Here is a 25,485-nt window from a genome sequence, read left to right on the forward strand (position 1 = left end):
GGTCCCAGGATCGAAACCCCTAGGTCAACGGCTTGAGCATGAAATTATAAACTTGACCCCATGGTCACTGGCTTGAGCCCAAGGTTGCTGGCTTGAGCAAGGGGTCACTGGCTTAGCTGGAGGCCCTCCACTGTGGTCAACGCACTTTTGAGAAAGGAATGAACAACTAAAGTGCCACAACCACAAGTTGATGCTTCTCATCTCTTTCATTTCCTATCTATCCCTCTCTCTCTAAAAATAATAATAATAATAAAAATAATAAAATAAAAGATTGTTCTGGATTGCTTTTTCTTGCCTCATGTAACATAATCAAAAATGAATGTTCCTAAAAGGTATGAAGCAAAAGTACAAAGCAATGGAAGAGAGCCCAAGAGAGGAAGAGAATGCTTGTTAATGCATTTTCAGAGAACATACAGTCTACTTTCTGCTATTTAACAACCACAAAAGACCTAACTCAAAATACAATGACAAAAGAATTTTTTGACATACCCTCAAGGCAGGAACAAGATGAGAAAGACTGTCCCTGAGGTAGGCATAGTGCCTAAAGGTATGATCTGAGAACAATGCCGGCATTGTTGGACAGGATTTAGCAGCATTGAAGATGAGAACCAAAACTGCAATGTCTGATGGATGAGTGAGTTAAGTCAACTTAGAGGTATAAAATATTCCGTTTGGCCAGTCTGGTTTCCCCACTTCCTGTCCCCAAAAGTCCCATAAAATGACTACAGTTTTCTAACAAAGAAGTGCAAATTCAGACAGAGACAAATTACCAACTCCAAATTATCCCAATTACCAAAAGTTTTTAAAATAACGCCTGATGCAGTTGAGAATACTAGTACTGTAAATGGAAACTTTTAGTACATTGGCTACTAAAGTATACACTGGCACAATCCCTTTGGATAATAATTTGGTACTAGATAATAACAGTCTTATGAATGTGGAGAAATCCCACATCTCAAAATCTATTGTAAGTAAATAATCAAATAGCACATAATCATTTATAACAGCAAATAATTATAAACAACCTAAATATCCAAAACCAGGAGAAAAACCATATAACTTGATGAAGCATTATACAATCATTAAAAATTAAGCATCACAAGAATTTTGTCACATGAAAAAAGCAGGCTCTAAAATATAGAGGGGCCCTGGCCAGTTGGCTCAGTAAACATAGCAGCCTGGTGTACGGACATCCCGAGTTTGATCCCCAGTCAGGGTACACATGAAAAGAGACCACCTGCTTTTGCTCCCCCTTCTCTCTCTCTTTGCCAGTGGCTCAATTGGTCTGAGCATAGGCCTCAGGCACCGAGGACAGCTCAGTTGATTTGAGTGTCAGTCCCAGACAGGGGTAACTAGGTGGATCCTGGCTGGGGTGAATGTGAGAGTCTATCTCCCTTCCTCTTACTTAAAAAAATATATCTATATCTATATCTATATATCTATATATAAATGGAGAGAGAAAAAGAGAGAATATGATAGTAGCTATTATCAAATATGTGTTGATAAAATCTGTGTTTAAAAAAATAATAGGCCCAAGATGTGGTGGCTCAGTGGGTAAAGCATTGACCTGGAATGCTGAGGTCGCCGGTTAAAAACCCCAGGCTTGCCTGGCCAAGGCACATATGGGACTTGAAGCTTCCTGCTCCTCCCTCCTTCTCTCTAAAAATGAATAAAATAAATAAATAAATAACAGAAAAATCACAACCCCAAGCTTTCTAAAAAGTGAGAAGGAAAAACACCAAAATGTTAAGTTGATGACTTTTGCTAGTAGAACTTTGGGTGTTAAATACAAAGTTTCTTCATTCTATTCCTTTTAGATTTCCTATGTATATTAATTTTATAACACAGGGAAAATCAGAAATTTAAAAGTAAAATATAAGCATAACCTCCTACCTCCTGTATGTATCTTCTCTATGGCAAAGCCTGCTATTTGCCTACACAATACCCATTTTCCCTTTCTCCTTACCAATATTAATACTGATTTTATTCCCTGTATCCTCTAACTTCCTACCTAGAACCTAAACCTGATGACTGGAGCTCTAGCAATAATCACAGACAAATAAAAATGACACAACAGAAAAAGAGGAGCCTGGATCACCAAGAATGATGTGGACCCACTACGCCAGTGCCAGACTGCTCATCTCCAACTTCTTTTACATTGCAAACACATAAAAACTGTCATTCGTTTAAGCTACATTAAGGGTAATCACTGTTATGGCCAAACATATTTCCTAAATAACACAGTCCTCCCACTATCCAGAAAAGTAACATAAGAGGCTTCAAAAATGTTTTGGCCCTAGCCAGCTGGCTCAGTGGTAGAGCCTCGGCCCGATGTGTGGAAGTCCCAGGTTCAATTCCGGGTCAGGGCACACAGGAGAGGTGCCCATCTCCTTCTCCACCCCTCTCCCTCTCACCTCTCTTTCTATCTCTCTTCTCCTCCCCTCCTACAGCCATGACTCGATTAGAGCAGGTTGGCCCCAGGCACTGAGGATGGCTCCATAGCCTTACCTCAGGTGCTAAAAAATGGCTCCTGCTGCAACAGAGCAAGGGTCCCAGATGGGTAGAGCATCGCCCTCTAGTGGGCTTGCCGGGTGAATCCTGGTAGGGGCATATGAGGAGTCTCTTTCTGCCTCCCCTCTTCCTCTCACTAAAATTAAAATAAAATTTAAAAAAAGCTTTTTTTTTTTTAATGTGAAAGAGCTTTCAGATTTCAGACACTTTCAATATGTCATGTGAGACTGTAGTGACACCTAGCCAAAATCCCTTTCTGATAAGCTGAATTTTTAACTATAGTTATTGTACCTGTGGAGGTAAGGTCTCAGATATGCCTTTCTCAGAAGTAAACAGAGTTAGGCATTGGTTAATACATCAATTACACTAATCATTAAAAAATAATACTCCAAGGCACTGTAAAAATGAAAAGAAATAAGAGAGACTACAATGGTCATCAAACAATGGCCAGATATTCGGCTGATGCCTAAGTCTCAATAAATACCCCTAAACTTCACCAAAGATCTTCCACAGAGCGAAAAAACCCATGGGAGAGCATGGATGCACTCATGTAAATGTATTCCCACGACTGCAAAACAATCCACTTGCACGGCATGCCATCCACGGCTATCAAAATCCCACTGAACTTATATCACAGGCCGAGTAGCTCAGCGCCCTCCACTCAGTCAGGTTGCAGATCAACTTAAATATGGAATAAGACAAAGGGAAAAGTTGACAAGCTTTAAAACCAAAGATGTCTGGCTATGAATCCCAGATTTGTTGCTTGGAGAGTTATTTAGCCTCTTTGAGCCTCAGTTTTCTCATCTGTAAGGTGGACTAATACCTCCTTCCAGGGTTGTTTGGAAGATCAGTGATAAATGCATAAAGCACTTAAACAATACACAGAATACAGTAGGTGCTCAATAAATGGTGTAAAAAATTATTAGTATTAAATGGCAAAGATGAATTACTGTGAAAACAAGATTGAAATTGATGACTAACCACAAAGCTCCCTCAGGATATGGAGATAGATTAAAAAAAAAAAAAAAATATATATATATATATATATATATATATATATATATATATATATGGTCTACCGGAAAGTTCTGTCCATTTTTGGAATAAAACAAAATACAAATTTTTCTTACTGTCAATAAACTTTATTAAATAATATAATTGCCATTATTATTAATAATTTCTTGCCAGCATGAGGGCAATTTGTATATCCCGTTTTTGAAAAATGTTTTATCTTTTGATGTGAAAAATTGAACTAGTGCTTGTTTGATATCTTCTTCATTTTTGAATTTTTTGCCCTTCAAAAAATTTTGTAAGGACAAAAACAAGTGATAGTCGGAGGGTGCTAAGTCCGGGAAATACGGTGGATGCGACAGACATGCTTCTGTAGCATTTCTTCCTTGTTGAAATTCGTAAAAATTACAGTGGTGTAAATGAACTTTATCAGTAGCCATGGGTACACTATCACTTCACACATAAGACTAACGTGAATCAATTTGTTTTAGTTAATTTGTTACGTCAGTATGTATACATTAAGTGATAAAAATAGAGAGGCACACATGCGCCAAATAAACATGTGCTTACATGTTGAAACTTGTTGTGATAGAAACGAACAGAACTTTCCCGTAGACCTTATGTATTGTATTTTTCCGAAGTGAGAAGCAGGGGGGAGGAAGACAGACAGACTCCTGCATGCGCCCAACCGGATCCACCCAGCATGCCCACCAGGGGGGCGATGCTTGGCCCCTCTGGGGCACTGGTCTGTTGCAACCAGAGCCATTCTAGCACCTGAGGCAGAGGCCATGGAGCCATCCTCAGCGCCGGGGTCAACTTTGCTCCAATGGAGCCTTGGCTGCGGGAGGGGAAGAGAGAGATAGAGAGACAGGAGGGGGGAAGTGGAGAAGCAGATGGGCGCTTCTCCTGTGTGCCCTGATCGGGAATCGAACCCAGGACTTTCACATGCCAGGCCGACACTCTACCGCTGAGCCAACCGACCAGGGCCTCCCTCAGGATATATTGTTACCTAAAAGAAATGGAGGAAAAAAAATTATACCACCTAAACTACCCTACAGAAAAAGATGCCAGAAGTCCCTGCCAAGTCAGCAGGGTCTGTCCTAAGCACAGAGGATACATGCTGGATCGTCCATGTCAGGTTCAGCTGTGTCAAAAAACGGGTGGGTGCTCAGGAGCTCTGGCACCAAGGGAAGCACCAGGGTTGGGTGTCGACTCCCCAGAAACTTCAGGCATCTGAAATAAACAAAAGGAGAGTCCACTTTAGTAACTTAATAAATGCTTTTAAAAGTACTAGGATGTAGAATCAGAAATCCCAATTCAGAACCACAAATTCTCAATTATCTATTTCTGTTATCTCTATGACTTCAGATACGTCATCAATTATTTTGAAATTCAATTATAATTCATCTGAAAAGTGGGTTATTATGAAGATAAAAGTGCTGGTATGGCAGATATTACTACTGGTTATTTACCCAACAGCCATTTCCCCCATCTTCCTTGCCAAGAGAACCCTGATATTACTCAGGTAACAGGTAGGTAGCAAAGTGCTCAGAAGCTTACCCACAAATGGCCTAACCTCATTCCCATTTTCCAGGGACTGATATGCCAGTCATCCAGGAACCCAGTTCTGATCAAGGGAGCAGGGGGGGAGTCAGCTGAAGTGCTTCCTAGGTATCTGTCGTATAGTTAAAAACTCATTTGGCTACCAGCTATTAATTGGCTATAAGTGAACTATTTTGACTATATTAAGGTCTTTTATAAGCTTTCAAGAATTACATGTGATGGTAGTTATGCATTTTCATTATTTTATTATTTGTTGAGTTCTGATTTAGCAGGTGTACTGAACTAAAAAGAAATATTATATAAATCGTCATTTCTGTTATCAATGAGTTTATAATCCAGCTGAGGTAAAGATGACTAGCACTAGGTAATGAACTATTAAATGAATGCTACTCTGCTTTCTACCTGTCAAAGGTAGAAAGATTACTATGATTAGAGAAAGTTTCACAAAGGATGGACCTCACTAGGAACTAGAGAACAGGCAGATTTGCCAGAGAGAAAACAAATACCATGAACAAATTCATGGATATGTGGGTATGAAAGGCATCACATTTAAAACACTTGTTGTTATTAGGAAATATTCCTCCCAGTCACATTTTTCCTTTTATGTGGAAACAACTTAATTCACTAATTTTCTGACCTTTTACTCAGCACCTCAGGGGACATTATAAAGGCTGTAGTTTGGCCTCCAGCTGCCACTCCTGTATTTTCTCTCATTCTATCCAGATCTCAGGTGAAGAATACAAGAGCTATTAGTTGGGTCCCCTCAGGCACCCCTAACAATTTGGGCCTCTCTAAAGCTAGACTTCAATTCTATTTTTTACTATCTCATCCACCTCCTAATCTATACATTTCCTTTTTCTCTCCCTTCCAGCTATTGGAGGGCTAGGTCTCTGAGTTGAATCCATTTTTTTAAGTCTCCACAAACACCCAACACAGTGACTAGGTTATAACAAGCCTTCAATAAGCATCTGAATGAACTAAAAGCATATAAACATGACAAACTACTTCCTTCAACACTTTCACTTATGTATCTATCTTAAGCAGTGTAATAAAAAACATGCCACCAGGACTATTCGTTCACTCATCATATTCTTTTTTGATATTTCTAAATAAAGCCATCATTCATGAGAATAGATGAAAAAAAGTCATATGATAATTAGGTCATTTCAAAATCTTTTGGGCCTGACCTGTGGTGGCGCAGTGGATAAAGTGTCAACCTGGAATGCTGAGGTCACCTGTTCAAAACTCCGGGCTTGCCTGGTCAAGATACTTAGGGGAAGTAAGGTGATGCTTCCTGTCCCCCCTATACTTTCTCTCTCTCCCTCCTCTCTCTCTAAAATCATTAAATGATATCTTTAAAAAAAAGTCTTTTGGAGCACTATAAGGTGAAGGAGTTTCTGTCTGCAATCGTCCAATAAAGACAGTCGTAATATAAATATTCTTCTGGGTGAACCAAATAACGACAAATCTTATTATTATTTTTTTTTTGTATTTTTCTGAAGCTGGAAACGGGGAGAGACAGTCAGACAGACTCCCGCATGCACCCGACCGACCGGGATCCACCCGGCACGCCGACCAGGGGGCGATGCTCTGCCCACCAGGGGGTGATGCTCTGCCCCTCCGGGGCGTCGCTCTGCTGAGACCAGAGCCACACTAGTGCCTGGGGCAGAGGCCAAGGAGCCAGCCCCAGCGCCCGGGCCATCCTTGCTCCAATGGAGCCTCGCTGCGGGAGGGGAAGAGAGAGACAGAGAGGAAGGAGAGGGGGAGGGGTGGAGAAGCAGATGGGCGCTCCTTCTGTGTGCCCTGGCCAGGAATCGAACCCGGGACCCCTGCACACCAGGCCGATGCTCTACCACTGAGCCAACCGGCCAGGGCCACGACAAATCTTATTTTAAGGCAAGAAGAATGTTCTGCTAAACACTAAAACAATCCCTTCCGTCAAGCAGAATTGATTCTTTCTGCATCCCCAAATAAGTACAGATACTGATATATAGGTGTTTCTCCCCAATCCAATGCCCACACACCAATGACTGAGTGATCCTTGAAGATAATCAATAAATATATATATTGATTTGAGCTGACCTGGACTGAAAACACATGAAGAAATAGCAAAAAGAGAACCAGATATTAAAAATGTTACCGAGAGCAAGACTTCCCTGGTATTTTTAGTTTTTAATATATCTTCCAAGTACCTGATTTGACCAAGTTTTTCTACTTTTAGTAACAAATTTTTCTGAAAATCAAGAAAGTATACATTGGTGTGCTCTCATCACATAATCTCATTTAAATATGTGGAGGACACGTGTTTTTACACTAAATGTAAGCAAGAAGTTCTTCAAACAGCAATTCATTAACAATGTTAACAGTCTGACTCTAATCAATAAAGCTAGAGATAATTGGGGTGGGGGGAAGTGATTAAGATTTTTAATCTGCAGACCAAATGTTGGCCCTGCCCCTAACCTCTACAATGATGGCTGTGATCCTGTAGAAACTACAAAGTAGACAAAGCAGTGATTAACACTATATAGGAGAAAAGGGAAATCTAATCAGCTCGTCTCTGCACCACCAACACTTATCACAGGGAATGGCTCATGGTACAACACAGAGCAGGCACATATTTGCTGGGTGGACGAATGGACAAATTAATAAATAATCTAAAATACAATATTCCATTTAGGAATCAGACTCCCCAGAGTGTAATTAAGTTGAATAAGGTTTCTAAATTTAAGGCAAAGTGGAGGGCTATATCATCAATCTGTGAAGATCCTGTGAATAATGTCAACACTACATTTACCACATTACTTGTTCCAGTGCGCAAATGAGAAAAAAAAAGTTCTTACTTCCATATGGAGTCCCTATCAGTAGGGTACTTGGTTAAATTTTTCAGCAGCTCCACCAGTGCAAGATGAATCCCTTCTTTGGTTGAAACATTAGTGCAGCATAAGAGTTCATGAAGAGCCTCTCTAATATCTCTAGACGAATCCTTTTAAAAAAGATAACAGTAATAGCAGTCACTATGGATTAGCTATGTCACTATGGAGGAGTGCACAGTTACAATGACAATACAGGATAAAATGTCTCAGTTTTCTGGGAGGGGAGGGGCTGGTAGTTGAGAAGATAGAGATAACATATGAACTGAGATTTGAAGAATTCACTCATTTGTACATTGCTGTACACATTCAATAGTTACTGAGCACTTAGTAAACAAACATTTATCAAGCTAAATGCCAAGTGCTAGAGATCAAAGCAGTAATTAAAGTCAAATCCCTGTTCTCAGGAACTTTATTCTAGTGCAAAGACAAAAATAAATGACTAAATAAATACATAGGTCAGATAGTGTGAAGTATTACTAAGAAAGTAGAAAGCAGGATAAGTAAAAGAGTGCTGGGGTAGGTGGGGACACACTCCAGACAATGAAAGCAAGTTGGAAACATAGCAAGGAAACCAGTGCAGCTAGAGCAGAGTCAACAGCAGAAACAGGACGCGGTGGTGTCAGGGAAGTGGCCTCTTCCCTACCCAACATCTCCTACTCAACCGCACTTAAAATGATTAGAAAAGGTCACCAACAACTCTTACTCCTAAAGAAAACGCACATATCAGCTCTAGTACTTTTATTTGGTATCTCCATAACACTTTTGCTAGCTCTTTAAAACTTTTAAATATGGACCATTTGAAATATATAAAAACAGGCCTGACCTGTGGTGGCGCAGTGGATAAAGCGTCGACCTGGAAATGTTGAGGTCGCTGGTTCGAAACCCTGGGCTTGCCTGGTCAAGGCACATATGGGAGTTGATGCTTCCAGCTCCTCCCCCTCTTCTCTCTCTCTGTCTCTCCTCTCTCTCTCTCTCTCCCTCTGTCTCTCCCTCTCCTCTCTAAAATGAATAAATAATAATAAAAAAGAAATATATAAAAACAGAGATAAGAAACCCCCTAGTTTCAACAATTAACTCTAGCCAATTTCGTTTTATTTACACCTTTACCCACTCCACCCAATCAGATTATTTTGAAACCAGAGAAATCATAGCATTTCATTGGTAAATATTTTCATAAATGTCTTAAATAATTCTTTAACCCCACAAAACCAGTATCATGCCTAAAATTTATTAATTCTTTTTTTTTTTTTTTTTTTTACAGGGACAGAGAGAGGGATAGATAGGCACAGACAGACAGGAATGAAGAGAGATGAGAAGCATCAATCATCAGTTTTTCTTTGCAACACCTTAGTTCATTGATTGCTTTCTCATATGTGCCTTGACCGCGGGCCTTCACCAGACCAAGTAACCCCTTGGGACCAAGCTGGTGAGCTCTCTCTCTTTTTTTTTTTTTTTTTGCTCAAGCCAGATGAGCCTGCACTCAAGCCGGCACAACTCAGGGTCTCAAACCTGGGTCCTCCGCATCCCAGTCCGACTCTCTATCCACTGCGCCAGGGTAATAATTCCTAAATGTCAAATATCTAGTCAGTACTCAAATCTCTCCAACTGACTTGAAAAGTGTTTGTTCTCATCAGGCTCCAACTAAGGTACACACATTAAAATTGGGTAATATGTCCCTTAAGTGTCTTTAAATATGTAAAATCCCTTTACGTCTTATTTTCTTTCCCCTTGAAATTTCTCCCCTGCAGTTAGGTTTAGAGGCTTGCTAAGGTTCAGGCTCAATTTTTTTTCTTCAATAACATTACTTCATAGATGATATTATGTATTTCCCTTAGGAACTATATGATATCTATTTCTTCTTTGTGATGTTAGTAACCACTGATGATCACTGACTGCCTAAATTTAGTTATTCATTAAAGTTATAAGACAATGAGATAACAGAGAACTTCAAAAATCAAAATACCCAGTTTTCTAAAGTAGGTAACAAAATCTGTAACAATTGCTAATGACTAAATATCAAATTGCTATCTCCCTTTTATAATTTCTAAAAAACAGGGGGAAAAAAAGGATAAGAAACCAGAGGCCAAATCTTATTTACTAGCATGAAAAACTTCAGTACTCACAAATAAAATCCAGACATTTTAGAATAGTAATTCAAGAACCACATAGAGTTGTACAGCCTCAGAGGCAAATATATGTTTATATCCTGACACAGGTACTTACTAGCTGTGTATTGTCAAACAAAATTTTTTTTTCTGTAAAACTCCAGATTGAATTAACTGACCACTAAGATCCCTTTGGCTGCAACATCCTCTGATTTACTAGAATTAAATCAAGGGCTGAAAAGAATTCTTTGTTATTTAGCCCCTGACTTATCTACAGCTCTCCTCTCTTCCAGTTCTTCAACTACATGTAATTTCTACTACAATTACACGAATTCCTCTTAATTCCTTGAATATATCACATGCACCCTTACGTCTGGATCCTTAGACATCATTCCTTCTGTTAGGTATTCTTGCACTCTACCATGAGGGCTACTCTTTCCTAAGACAATGCCTCAGTAAGTTCTACTCCTCCTTCAAGTGTCCACCTACATTCCTTTCTTCCTTATCTCCCCAACCTTACCTTAGACAATACAAGTTAGATACTCGTTGTATTCTCAGAGCACCCTGTCCTTTCCTGATCACAGCAACACTAAGCTTTACTTGAATCCCTGTCTAACAGTCAGTCTCCTCCATCTTGGTAAAGCTGTATGACTGGAAGGCAGAACTGCTGCCTATATACTACTATATCACCAAAGCTTAGCACAATGCCCGTAAAAAAAAAAGGTGGCCCTGGCCAGTTGGCCAGGCTGCAGTCGAGCGACAGCCTGGCATGTGGAGGTCTCGGGTTCTATTCCTGGCCAGGGCACATAGGAGAAGCGCCCATCTGCTTCTCCACCCTTCCCCCTCTCCTTCCTCTCTGTCTCTCTCTTCCTCTCTCGCAGCCAAGGCTCCATTGGAGCAAAGTCGGCCCAGGCGCTGAGGACGGCTCCATGGGCTCCACCTCAGGCACTAGAATGGCTCCGGCCGCAACGGAACAAAACCCCAGATGGGCAGAGCATTGCCCCCTGGTGGGCATGCCAGGCGGATCCTAGTCGAGCACATGCAAGAGTCTGTCTGACTGCCTTCCCTCTTCTAATTTCAGAAAAATACCAAAAAAAAGTGGTGTCCAGGAGGCTTGATGAACGGAGTGAAAAACTGTGAACACTCACCTCTAACACAGCCAGGACAGTGTCTAGCTGATCTTCTCGGAGGGTGATATTGTTAGAGATTTTTCTCATGGTATGTATGGATTGCAGACGTACTTCCTCAATTTCATCATTAAACATATCAACCAGGAAATCAAGGCACTTCTCAGCAAAAGAGGGTGAAGACTGGGCCAGCATGCAGAGAGCCTCCACAGCAGCAATGCGGACCTCTACACAAAAAGACACAAAACTGTGCATCAAGTTAACAACCATGGGAAAAGTCAAAGCAGGATTCCTTCTCATTCAGGTTTGTCTTTGCTCTCTACTCCTTTCACTTCTACACAGTCTGTCTAGGAGATGCCCTCCATACCCCAGGTTCAGCTTCCACCATCACTTCAACCTAAGAACAAGAACTATGGTATCCTAAGGACTAAGGTTTAGATCTTGACTCTGCAGACCTGTGAGTCACACATCTGTGTCCATTAACTGAATCTCTTGAAAGCTAAGTTTTTATTTATTTCAGTATTGCAACCACAGTACTTTTTCTTTAAGTGAGAAGAGGGATACAGAGACAGACTCCCACATGTGCCCCAATTGGGATCTACCCAGCAACCCTGATCTGGGGCTGATGCTCATAACCAAGCTATTTTTAGCGCCTGAGGTGGAGGCTTAATGGAGCCATCCTCAGCAGCCAGGGCCAATGTGCTTGAATCAATTGAGCCAGTGGGAGGGAAAGAGAGAGAGAGAGAGAGAGAAGGCAGGGAGGAGATGGTTGCCTCTCCTGCATGTCCTGACCAGGTATTAAACCTGGGACTTCCACAAGCTGGGTCAATGCTCTATCACTAAGCCAACCAGCCAGGGCAGCTACAGGCATCTTAAAAGCAGAGTTACTACATTAAAGGGAGATGACTCAAATTATTCTTGCTAGTTATAAATCCTCCTTTTAATCAGAAGGGAAGAAATTGCTTTACTTCACAAAAATGTAATTAAAAAATGAAATTGCTAAATACAAAGCAAGCTAGAAATGAACCCAAATGTGTTAAATGATTCATGTGTAACTCTTGCAACTCTATCAAAGGAATCACAGAGAAACTCCTAACTGTATGACCTTTAGCTGATAAAATTCCAGGTAGAAACAAATAAACTTTGTGTTTTACTTTGCATATTCTGCCTGGCTACCAGCAGGTAAATTAACAATTTCCACTGGACTTTTTGAAATGTTGAAAAGTATATTACAACCTGACCTGTTGTGGCACAATGGATAAAGTATCGACCTGGAACACTGAGGTCACCGGTTTGAAGCCCTGCACTTGTCTGGTCAAGGCACATATGGGAGTTGATGTTTCCTGCTTCTCTCTCTCTCTCTCTCAAATAAATAAATAAATAAATAAATAAATAAATAAATAAATAAATAAATAAAAAGAAAGTAAATTACTGTCGCCTTGAGGGTCCAGGGAAGAGAAAAGAAATTTGGTATGTTGGGGGGGGGGGCTGTTACTAAGTAAGACACTGTGACTCTGGTGTCTTAACATATGTAATTAGATATTGGCTCTGCTACTTACAGCTCTGCATTTACAAAGACCAACAAGAACAAGACTATCTCCCAGAGCCTACAGGAAAGAATAGTTACTGTATAAAAACTGGGTGCATCTTATACAGTGGTTGCAGTCGGTTTTTTTTTACTTGCATTTCCCACTTTTTCACATTTGTTTTTGTGTTCATTGTTGAAGACTGTGATTCGTCATCAGAATCACAGATGAGGAAAAGATAATGAATGGGAGTTTTGACAGTGATGAGTTTTATGATGAATAAAACTTAAGTTCAATAGCTTTATGTAATAATTTTATTCAAATTTTGGGCCCCAAAATTAAGGTGCATCTTATATGTGGGAGCATCTTATACATGGGGACATACGGTAATTGTGCTACAGCATGATGAATAGTAAAATGGAAAAGCACAGGGAGTGCTGAGAAAATGCAGAAGAGGCACAAAGCCCTATTCACAGGAGCAGAGGCAGTTTTCGAAATAAGTGACTCCTGAAACAATGCCTGAAGGAGTTGCTAGGCCAAAAGGGGGAAAAAAAAGACCTTTCTAAGCAGAGGAACCAGATGTACAAAACCCCAGAAAGGCGAGAGAAAATGTAACAACTAGGGGTGATATTAGAGACTACAGCCAATGAAATGATCTACTTGCTTTCCAAAGTGAAGTTCCTTTCATTAAACCTTAGTGACAAACTGAAAACTGTAGAAGTAAACCACATAAACATTGATAGTGATGAAGTTCAACTGCAGAAACGAAACAAAACAAAAATGCTAGTAGAAACAAAATAGATTCTAGTTACTTGTCTAAGGATCAAACAGGTTTTAATCACTGGACTTATTATCTAATACTATTTCAACTATAATTCATTTAACAAGACCATAGAGAACAAAAGAGAAGTAGCTTTAACTAATTTCTACATAAACAGAAAACCTTACAGTAAATTGTATAGGGCAACCCAATTCTTATATCTACTAATAGAATATTGCTTTCCAAAGGTAATTTTTATAGGCATTTTAAAGACCTAAGTTCTTTTTTTTTTATTCATTATAGAGAGGAGAGAGAAAGGGAGAGAGAGAGAGAGAGAGAGAGAGAGAGAGAGAGAGAGGAGAGACAGAGAGAGAAGGTGAGGAGGAGCTGGAAGCATCAACTCCCATATGTGCCTTGACCAGGCAAGCCCAGGGTTTCGAACCGGCGACCTCAGCATTTCCAGGTCGACGCTTTATCCACTGCACCACCACAGGTCAAGCAAAGACCTAAGTTCTAATTCTCTAATAAAATTTACTATAAAATTTAGATAATCAACAGTCACTCTCCAGGTCTGTTACCCTCACTGAAAATGAGGAGACTGGAGTAAATCATCTCAAAGCACTGACATTCTGTAATCTATATAAAATAGAGATCAACATATTATAGAAATCACAAGAGCTTTGCAGGATTTCTATTACTGGCTAAGATGTAACAAGGGCCAGAATTATCTTTCTAAATGAAACAAAAACAGAGATAAAATATATGAAACAACAGTATTCAACACGTTGGACATCAGGCAAAAAAGGGTTGTGATCACTGAGATGGGAAATAAATGAGGTGAGTTCTATGATTATACCAGCTTACTGTCTAGAAACAGTTTCCAGGTTGCAGGTTTCCTGAGTTAAGGAGAAAGAGCTGAGAGTCTAGAAAGGCCAATGTTGTTAGAGTTCATAGGGAAAAGCACCACAAAGGAAAGAACTGCACAGAAAGAATGAGCTTGAGAGATCTGTAGAGGGTCCTACTCAAGTTGAAAGCTGAGTTCTGATCTGTGAAGGAACTATCCAAGATCTGATGAAGAACCACTAAACAGGAATAGAGGGAATAAACTCCAAAGCTCACCCATGATCTACAAGTGTTTTTTTCAAAAGAGTTTGTTTCAATGGTGGAAAAAATAACTCCTAACTGAATGTTGCTTAGGTCTCATCTAACAAAACTTAAAAATAAGACCTGAAAAAACTGGATCTCAGAACAAAGCTCAAGAATATATATAGGAATATAGTAATGTTCAGCATTGAAAAATTCACACTGGCTAGCATCCAACTGAAAATTAACAGGCATGCACAGAAGCAGTAAAATATATCCACAATCAAGAAAACAAAACCAACCCAGAAATAATAGACGTAGTAGACAAAAATAGAACCCTGGTTGGCAAACTGTGGCTCGTGAGTCACATGTGGCTCTTTGGCTCCTTGAGTGTGGCTCTTCTACACAATACCACATGAGGGCACTGCCTCAATAAGGAATGTACCTACCTGTATAGTTTAAGTTTTAAAAGTTTGGCTCTCAAAAGAAATTTCAATCATTGTACTGTTGATATTTGGCTCTGCAGACTAATGAGTTTGCCAACCACTGTACTAGGACAATTATTGTAAAAGCATTCTCTGTTGACAAAGCTAGAGAAAAGATTAAGCATATTAGATACATAGATATGTGAAAGATATTAAACAAACTTAAATTCTAATAGAATTTCTAGGGATGAAAACTACAACATTGGAGATGAAAAACAAACTGAATGGGATTAACAGCAGATTAGACAATGCAGAAAAAAATATTAGTGAACTCCAAGACAAAGCAATAAATGTTAATGAAACAAAGAGAATAAAGAATAGGGATAAAAAAGAAATATTGCACCAGTCAACTACAGGAGTCCCCAAAGGAGCATAGGGGCAGAAAACTATTTAAAGAAATAATGGCTAAAGATTTTCCATAGTTCCAAGAAGCTCAACAAATCTGAAGAATAAGAAAAATAGAGAAGATTACACCAAGATACATCGGAATTAAATAATCTGAAACCAGCAATAAAGAGAAAAGAGTATAGAAAAACAAAGATTTTATTTTTAAATGACAGCAGACTTCTCAGCAGAAACAATGCAAATCAGAAAACTATGGAACACCTTTAAAAGACTAAAAAGAATCTGTTAATCTAGAATTCAATTACCAATAAAAATATACTTCAAAACTGAAAGTGTAGCCCTGGCCAGGTAACTCAACTGGTTAGAGCATCATTCAGATGTGCCAAGGTTGCAGATTTGACTCCCAGTTAGGGTGTATACTAGAATCAACCAATGAATGTATAAATAAGTGAAACAACAAATTGATGTTTCTCTTTCTCTTTCTCTCCCTCTAAATCAATAATTTTTTAAAATGGTGTAACAGTCTTTATTAGTAATACTTTGAGGTCAGACATATCTGAGTTTAAATCTTGCTTCTATCTCTTACTAATGGGGTAACTAATAAGTTATTATTTGTTATCAGTATCAATAATAACTATTTTTACTACTACTACATTAAGTGGTTATTATAAATAGGTCAAGTATTATGCCAAGTCTTTTATGTATATATAATCTCATTTAATTCTCATTATTCAGAAACACTTAATATTAAACTTTTAAAATAAAAATGTTAAAATTTAAACCTAGGCTGACTGAACCCAAAGTCCATGCTCTTAACCACTTTGTCCACCTGGACCTCAAACTCATCTGTCTGTAAAATTAAAATAATAGTAGGTACACTTGTGACTGTGAAGACTAAATGAGACACTGTGTATTAACCAGTTCGATGCCTTACACATAGCAGTCACTCAGTAAATGAGATCTGTTACGATGCAGTCTACTTACCATACATCTCATCTTCCAATCCATGGACAAAGGCTCCACAAGCTCCTGACTCGATCAAGTTCACAGCCCCTGTGTCTATTTCTTCCTTGGGAGCATCGTCTCCCCACTTCCTGCCGCTGGAAAACTCCCCTGAACTATAAAGTTCCTTGGCACGCTCATGTGCAGTGCGTTTCCTCTGTAGAGGACAACAACAATTACCACTTTCAACAGGTTCATGATGGAACAATAATATGCACCCTGAGAACATGCAAACGCAAGAAATAAGACTGCTCTTTCACACTTACTGTTGTAAAAATATACTCAGTAGATCAGAACAGAGAAATGCAAATTTAACTTAAAGGCTTGTAGGTTTATCACTGCTGGTAGCAACCTTATTAAAGATAGTAACCATATTAAAGTTAGTGAAAGAGATGTTGATCAGACAGGTATTCATGTTTGCAATGACAACATAGGAAAGAGAACCAGAAAGGTAAATAACAGCAGTGTCCCTCCAAACACCATCCAGGGTAGATAATAATACACTGGCCTTAAAAAGAATTTTTTTCAGAGCCAGAAGAAGTAAGTCTATTTGACAACACTGTGCTCCATTTCAGCAACACTGTACTCCCAAGCAACCTTCTAATCAATTCACTTTCTGCACAGAATGCCTAATGAGGAATAAAGTAGTTTGCTAAAGTAAATATCTAGTCCACTTGAGAGTTATGACACTTATCATAAATGAATACGTCATATATCCACCTATTATGATTGTTCTTGGTGTGAATCCACATCCCTATGACCGATCACCTTAAAGGCACTGATGAAATATTGCACCTCAGCCCAAAACAGTGTGGGTCAGACTCAGTAATAAAGCTTGTTATCCCAGGTCGATGCTCCATTTACTGCTCCAACACCTGGTCAGGCTAAAGATAATACTCTTTTTTTTTTTTTTTTTTTTTTTTTTTTTTGGTGACAGAGAGAGACAGAGAGAAGACAGGGACAGACAGACAAGGGAGAGAGATGAGAAGCATCAATTTTTCATTGTGGCACCTTAGTTGTTCATTGATTGCCTTCTAATATGTGCCCTGAAATAGGGGGGAAGGCTCTTGCCGAACTAGTGACCCCTTGTTCAAGCCAGGGTCCTTTGGGCTCAAGCCAGTGACCATGAGGTCATGTCTAGGAATCCACACTCAAGCCAGTGACCCTGTGCTCAAACTGGTCAGCCCAGCTCAAGCCAGCGACCTCAAGGTTTCAAACCTGGGTCTGCTGCATCACAGTCTGATGGCTCTATCCACTGTACCACCACCTGGTCAGGCATGAAGATAATATTTTTTATGTAACTTATTAGAATAGAAAAATCAGGAGACTCTACATGTATAATAAATGGCTAAAAATTATGGTATATCTACTTAACAGAATATTATACAATTGGTAAAAATGTTAAGTATAAAGTTGATAATATGAAAAAAGCATGTGATATAGTGGCAAATGTAAAAAGTAAACTACAAAACTATTTGCATGCAATATTTAAAACGTGTAAGAGCCTGACCAGATGGTGGCACAGTGGACAGAGTGTCAGTCTGGAATGCTAAGGTCATGGGTTCGAAACACTGTGCCAGGTCAAGGAATATACAACAAATAAGAAGCAAGGAATAAACAACTAAAGAGAAGCAAGTATGAGCTGATACTTCTCATTCACCCAACCCCCGTAAAATCAATAAATAAATCTTAAAAAAAAAAAAAAAGAGCTGGGGAGAAATACACCAAAATGACAAGTGTCATTTTGTTAGAGTAGTAAAAAAATGGGTAATTTTTCCCCTTTTCTTTCTATTTATCAAACATACTATAATTCTTTATTTTTTTATAATTTAATAAACAAGATAGTGACAATGAATGCACATATCATATCCTCAAACTCATATTTGGCCCTGGTAACTATATCAGAGAACTCTCACAGTAAAAGTTTAAAGGCATTTCATAAGAGGCATTTTGTTACATTTCAGAAAAAGAATTTACTCATTCCTCCATGGAAACTGCTGTTGAAAAGAAGTCCTAAGATGTCACAATCTCAAAAATAAGACCAGACCTTTGTAGTTTCTACCAAATAGAAAATTAATACTGGCTCCTCTTTGTGAAACACAACTTGTGCAAAGTATTTTCATTATAATAATTTAAAATTTAATGAAGTAACTTGTAATTTGGTTCAAGTTATTAAGATTTTATTTTATTTTATTTTAAGTTATTAAGATTTTAAATTAAAATATAATTTAATCACTCTACATTAATTTAACAAATTCATGGGCTGCAAAGTTAAATCAACATCAACTTGGCATATATTGTTACACTGATGTGGTTACAGAAACCCAGTTTCAATAACAAAGATTTTAAGTTACCCTCAGATCTGACATCAGCTTCTTGTCAAGTGTCTGCTCCAAGAAATGAGAACTGACTTGCTCCATAGAGCCCTATAAAAAAAAAAGAAACCAGAACAAATTGAACATCTTTTAAGACCTGAACATTATCTGAATAGTAAAAGTTTGCAGCCAACTCAAATGTGTAAAGATAACATTATTCTTTGTGTGTGTGTGTGTATTTTTCTGAAGTTAGAAGCGGGGAGGCAGTTGGACAGACTTCTGCATGCACCTGACCGGGATCCACCTGGCATGCCCACCAGGGGGCGATGCTCTGCCCACCTGGGGCATTGCTCCATTACCACCAGAGCCATTCTAGCACGTGAGCCATCCTCAGCACCCAGGCCAACTTTGCTCCAGTGGAGCCTTGGCTGCGGGAGGGGAAGAGAGAGAGAGAGAGAGAGAGAGAGAGAGAGAGAGAGAGAAGAAGAGGGCAAGGGTGGAGACGCAGATGGGCGCTTCTCCTGTGTGCCCTGACTGGGAATAGAACCTGGGATTTCCACATGCCAGGCCAACGCTCTACCACTGAACCAACCGGCCAGAGCCTAAGATAACATTAATCTTGATACTAAAGATGTCTATGGGTTCTGAATCACGAGGAAAATTATAAAAACATTAGTAGCAGCAGCAGCAGCTAGCACCTAAATACTTACAGCATCATGTACTGCTCTAAGTGCTTTATGCTCATTTACTCTCCTTCTGAAGTAAATACTATTATTAGTCTCATTTCTAAAGTTTTTTTTTTTGTTTTTTTTTTTATTTATTTATTCATTTTAGAGAGGAGAAGGAGAGACAGAGAGAGAGAAAGGGGGAGGAGCTGGAAGCATCAACTCCCATATGTGCCTTGACCAGGCAAGCCCAGGGTTCGAACCGGCGACCTCAGCATTTCCAGGTCGACGCTTTATCCACTGTGCCACCACAGGTCAGGCTAGTCTCATTTCAATATAGGGGAAAGAACGCAAAAAAAAAGAGATTAGTAATTCATTCAAGGACATAAACAGTATAAATTACAGGAGTGAGCTATAAACCCAGGTCTAGAATACTTTTCCTTAATCACTACTCTTCACTCCTTCGTTCCTTTTCATTCCATTCTTTCCATTCATCTGTTCATTTATTCACTTTCAATAAAATAAATATTTACCAACAATTCAATTTATGCCTACAGTTACCAGGAATAGGAATACAAAAATAAGACATCAATTTTACATTCAATGATCTTTGACTAGTGAGGGAAACTGCCAAGAGATTATTCCATTAAGGTATGAATTGCTGTTATACACATTTACAAAGGGCACTATAGGAACGCAGAGAACAAGCAGTAAAGGGAGAAGGTAGGGAGAGATTTATTTGGGGAAACAGAAATCACAAGTGCAAATTCATGAAGTGAGAATGTCATGTGGGAGACATCAAGTGGTTCTAGGAAAGGAACACAAGAGAAGGTGATGAAAATGAGGCCGGGCAGATAGGGATAAGATCATAAAGAGTTTTTTTATTTTAAAGAGAGACACAAAGAGACAGACAGGAAGGGAGAAAGATGGGAAGCATCAACTTGCAGTTGAAGTACTTTAGTTGTTCACTAATTGCCTTCTCATAGGTGCCTTGATAGGGGAAGGGAGCCTCCAGCTGAACCAGCAACCTTGGGCTTCAAGCCAGTGACCTCTGAGCTCAAGCCAGTGACCATGGGGTCATGTCTATGATCCCATGCTGAAGCTGGTGACCCCACGCTCAAGCTGGTGAACCCGTGCTCAAGCCAGATGAGCCCGTGCTCAAGCTGGCAACCTCAGGGTTTTGAACCTGGGCCCTCAGCATCCCAAGCCGACGCTCGGATCAAATAAGATCACAGAGAGTCTTGTATGCCACAGTAAGGCATTTGCCTTATGAATAAAAACTTGATATCTGTTAAATATTTAATGAGCTCGACAATGTACAAAATATTTGCTTATATTTTAAAATTTTATTACCCCCATCATACCCTGAAGAATGTACATGGTCCTCATTTTTTAGATGAGAAATTGAGGCTAAGAGATTTGGTAACTTGCTCATTTCAAATAAGGAAGAAACACGGATTTATAGGTCATAAACACCACCCTGGCAGCAATGTGGCTAATAGACAAGAAGGAATCAAAATGAAGCAGATAGACCAATTAGGGGGCTATTAAAGCAAGTCCTAGACTTACTTACCTCCCTCCCTCCCTCCCTCCCTCCCTCCTTCCCTTCCTCCCTCCCTCCTTCCTTCCTTCCAGCAAGTCCTAGACTTCCTTCCTTCATTAAAGCAAGTCCTAGACTGACTTCCTTCCTTCCTTCCTTCCTTCCTTCCTTCCTTCCTTCCTTCCTTCTTTCTTTTTTATAAACTTATCATCTCTAATCATCTGGGTATTTTATTTATTTCAATGAGGAGAGAGAGAGTGTGTGTGTAAGGGGGGGGGAGAGAGAGAGAGAGAGAGAGAGAGAGAGAGAGTGGGAAAGGGAGAGGAGCAGGAAGCATCAACTCCCACATGTGCCTTGACCAGGCAAGCCCGGAGTTTCGAACCCGCAACCTCAGCGTTCCAAGTCGACACTAGACACTGCGCCACCACAGGTCAGGCTGAAGTTCTAGACATTCTTAAGAAATATATTAGAGATCTTTTCTAATTCTCAAGTTAGAAATGTTTACATAGACTCAAACTTTCTCTAGGCACATTTTCCATATACAGTTACATAGTCTTTTGGAATATCCTTACCCAAATTAACACCTTTCCAACAACTCTAGGAGAGCAACTATTGTACTGTTTTGACTTAGGTAGTTTCAAAACCACTGTTTCTTATATCTACACAGTACAGTTAGTGGCCTTGTTTGTTACATAGATCTGAGTCAATACCAAATCCACCATTCATTTTTTAATCAAAAACATCAGTTTTATGAATCAAGAACTATACACCTTTAGGAGCTTCTACCTTTCTCTAGTTTTACCACCAGCATTAACAGTTGGCTTTTTAAGGGGCACTTCTTTTCCTATAAAAAACGATTTAATGACTTCACACTAAATTAACCTATAGTCTCAAGGCCCTCCTTCAATGCCTTCAACTAAACTTTCTCCCAACACAGTAGCAAAGAAAGGGTACTATTCAAAGTCTGGCTTTACAAATTACATAAGATTATTTTTAACAAATTTCCAGTGTTATCTAAGAATAGAGGAAGCTCTCCATTTTAAATCCACAAATATACCAACAGCCTCACAGAATAGTAACCTACTTGAAAAACGGTCAGACCTGAACTAGCACAGGTACAGCAGAAACAGAGAAGAGATAGATAGATTCAAGGTACGTCAAGAAGGTAGAACTAATAAGAGTTGATAACTCAGAAAATATGGGACACAGAAAAAGAATTCCAAAAGCCTCTGGATTCATGACTGGGAAGATCATTAATCATTCATGATCTCACCAACCATAAAAACAACTAGGGCTCCATCCACCACCTCTGTGGCCAAGCCAGAGCCCACTCCCATGGCCCCCATGCCCACAGTCCCCAAGGCCACCTCTGCAGCTGCACTGCAGCAATGGCAGAGGGCAGTGAGTATTCAGCTGGCCAGCAGAGCCTAAAGCTGGACAGCCAGGACACGTACAGGACAGATGAGAGCAAGAGGACAGAGAACATGCCGAAGTCTCAGAGGGGACTTGGGTGACAAAAAAAAATGAAGAAACAGAAGACTAAATAGGAGAAACCAATTTTTATAGGCCCCAAGTCAGACTTTGCAGTTAATTTACAGGAAATTAAGAGTTAGCAGCCTTTAAAAAAAAATCCCACCATTCCAATGAAGTTGCTGCAGGACACCCAGAAAGTAATGGAACTAAATTCCATTTCTCATAAAAATTAGGGGATCACAGAACGTGCAGGTACTCCAGTACTTTCAGCCTTTTGTATAGTGCATTTTCACCAATGAAATAAAAGTTGGTTTTGCATCTCATTTGCATAATCAAACAACCTTCTATGATTTGTTCCATTTTCTGATGTTCTTGTTTAATAAATAAAAAAATTAAATGCTTCTTTTTTTTAATCACTTGATGTTCATTTTGAAATATCCCCTAATTTTTGTGAGCTGTATATTAACAGCATGCGAGGGCCCTGCCAGGAACATGGATGAGGCTGCCAAACACACAAACCAGTTTTGGGAGACTCAGCCTGTACCCAAACTGAATTAAGTAATAACATCTCATGGTGTAAGGAAGCAGATAAAGACAACATGTGTCAAGAGCCATATTCCTTTCCAGAGTTTTCTGTGGGACACTTTAGATTTGGGTAATGCTGTATGCTCAAGGAGTTATACACCTTGTTAAATGGGAATTATGTGGAGGATGATGACATGTTCCAGTTTCACTATCTGTCTTGAGTTCCTGCTGTGGGCTCTGCACCTCCCAGGCTGGCTTCTTCAGTGGCACTGTACGGTCAGTGTCTTCAAACAAAAAACTGGTACTGTTCCTAAGAACCATCCCAGAAACCATTTGGATTTACAACAGGATAAATGTGTTACATTTTTGCTCTGGATCTGCAGTCTAGAAAGTCAAAGATCCACCTGTAAAAGTCAAAGATCTAACGTGTATTAATGTGAAGAAGATGGTCGAGCCCTGGCCGGTTGGCTCAGCAGTAGAGCATGTCGGCCCGGCGTGTGGAAGTCCCAGGTTCGATTCCTGGTCAGGGCACACAGGAGAAGCACCCCCCTGTTTCTCCACCCTTTCCCCTCTCTTTTCTCTCTGTCCATCTCTTCCGCTCCCACAACCAAGGCTCCATTGGAGCAAATTTGGCGCAGGTGCTGAGGATGGCTTCATGGCCTCTGCCTCAGGCGCTAGAATGGCTCCAGCCACAACAGAGCGGCACCCCAGATGGGCAGAGCATCGCCCCCTGGCAGGCATGCGAGGTGGATCCAGGTCAGGCGTATGCAGGAGTCTGACTGCCTCCCCGCTTTTAACTTGCAGGGGAGGGGGAGATGGTCGAAATCAAATTTGTGTTCATAAGAATTTAAGATGAAAATGGGAAGCCCAGTGTTAATTGAAGAACTAGAAGAGCGAAACTGGAAGGGATTTCCCAGGCTATTTATACTGCTAACATGGTTCTTCCTAAGCCAGAGGCCACATGCAGATACTGGCATCGATAACTAAATCCCTGAAGAGTAGTAAAAGTGAAAATTTCTCACTTGAATAGAGACCTGACTTTATAAAAACAATAAGGATATACAGACTTCTGGATGCCACAAAGACTCTGGGCTTGAGATAGATGGAACCAAGATATCAAAGCAGTTTGAGAATTAACCAAGTTACCTGAATAAGTTTCGCCTGGCCCCAGTGATGGATGAAGAGAAAGCAGCCCACTGGTTCCTCCCCCATTAGTACATTATTGACAAGTTCATAGTGGAGAACTCCAGTGGTAAACTGACCCCAGCTTCTACACACCCCCTCCACAGTCATGCATCCCCCTGCTCCCAAGAGCCTCAAAGTTGCCTATTCCCTCCACAACATGTACATCAAGACAGTCCTGCCAGACTTCATGATGCACTCATTATAGATCAACTGAAAGGATTTAATATATCCAATGCATTAGATTTGATGGAAGAACAGATTCTGAAAAGGTTGAGTTTGTATTACAATAGATGGATATTTCCATTTCTAGAACGCTAACACCATCATTTGTTAACATTCTACTCAAAGATTTCTGGAACTGTCATTCCAAAGAAGGTAACAGTACAACTTAAGTGAAATCAATGCAATTAGCAACAATCAGAAAAGAAAAAAAAATTAACGTGAGCAATACTACAAATTTCTAGCTAGAACATTAAAATTCTTCTCCAGTTTGTATTCCACAGGATCTGAAACTGACTTATATAAAACAATATAAACATTGAATCACCATGGTAAATTTAAAGGGTTTCTACTTAGATGACTCTAACTTGAGTCAAGCGCTGTTATAATTTTAGTAATTTCAAATCTGAACAGCTCCAAATTATGTAAGTAATTCTATTTGTACTTCAAAAGTAATTAATAAGCTAATCTTGCTAATAATTATTACTTTTATAGAATTTCTAGCCAACTAAACTAGGCACTTTTTTCTTTTATTTATTTATTTAAGAGAGGGGGAGGGGGAGGGAGAGGAGGAGAGAGAGAGAGAGAAGGAGAAAAAGGTAGGAGGAGCAGGAACCATCAACTCCCATATGTGCCTTGACCAGGCAAGTCCAGAGTTTCAAACCACTGACCTCGGCATTCCAGGTTGAAGCCTTACCCACTGCACCACCACAGGTCAGGCTAAGCTAAGCATTTTTTAATACACACATACACAGAAGGCTTCTTGTGGGAAGTGATTTCTGAGCTAAGTGTTAAAGGCTGAGTATGAATTAGCTAGGTAAAGAAGTAGGGGAAGGACAACACAGAGTCAGAGATATAGAACAATATAGTATAATCCTAAACTATAATAGCATACTTAATTACTTTTGAAGTACAAACAGAATTACTTACATAATTTGGAATTGTTCAGATTTGAAATTAACATACTAAAATTATTATTTCAGATCTTATGGAGTACAAACTGAAAAATCTGAATGACCCTGCTTTAAGGATTACTTTTCTGAGGTATTATAACCCCTTAACAGACAAGGAAACCAAAACTAAGATCAAATGACATCTCAAAGATAACACAGATATAAAATAAAGCTATTATTAGGTCAACACTCCTTCTATAAGACAGTTCCATCTCTGAA

At 39.6% G+C, this 25,485-nt stretch overlaps 1 protein-coding gene and 1 pseudogene across 2 annotated transcripts in view; one reads left to right on the forward strand and one right to left on the reverse strand.

The window, feature by feature from the left end:
- Positions 1-25,485, reverse strand: part of INTS4 (integrator complex subunit 4) — a 148,573-nt gene that overhangs the window by 46,380 nt on the left and 76,708 nt on the right. For both annotated transcript variants that reach the window (XM_066369295.1, XM_066369288.1), the window contains exons 10-15: positions 18,746-18,817; positions 16,374-16,548; positions 11,212-11,417; positions 7,926-8,068; positions 4,640-4,755; positions 490-623 (exon numbers count right to left, since the gene is read on the reverse strand). In XM_066369295.1, coding sequence (XP_066225392.1) covers positions 490-623; positions 4,640-4,755; positions 7,926-8,068; positions 11,212-11,417; positions 16,374-16,548; positions 18,746-18,817 — 846 coding nt within the window. The remainder of the gene's footprint in view (positions 1-489; positions 624-4,639; positions 4,756-7,925; positions 8,069-11,211; positions 11,418-16,373; positions 16,549-18,745; positions 18,818-25,485) is intronic.
- Positions 22,256-24,412, forward strand: LOC136389690 (glycylpeptide N-tetradecanoyltransferase 2-like; annotated as a pseudogene).

The sequence above is a fragment of the Saccopteryx leptura genome, chromosome 1, assembly GCF_036850995.1.
Source record: "Saccopteryx leptura isolate mSacLep1 chromosome 1, mSacLep1_pri_phased_curated, whole genome shotgun sequence".
NCBI lineage: Eukaryota > Metazoa > Chordata > Mammalia > Chiroptera > Emballonuridae > Saccopteryx > Saccopteryx leptura.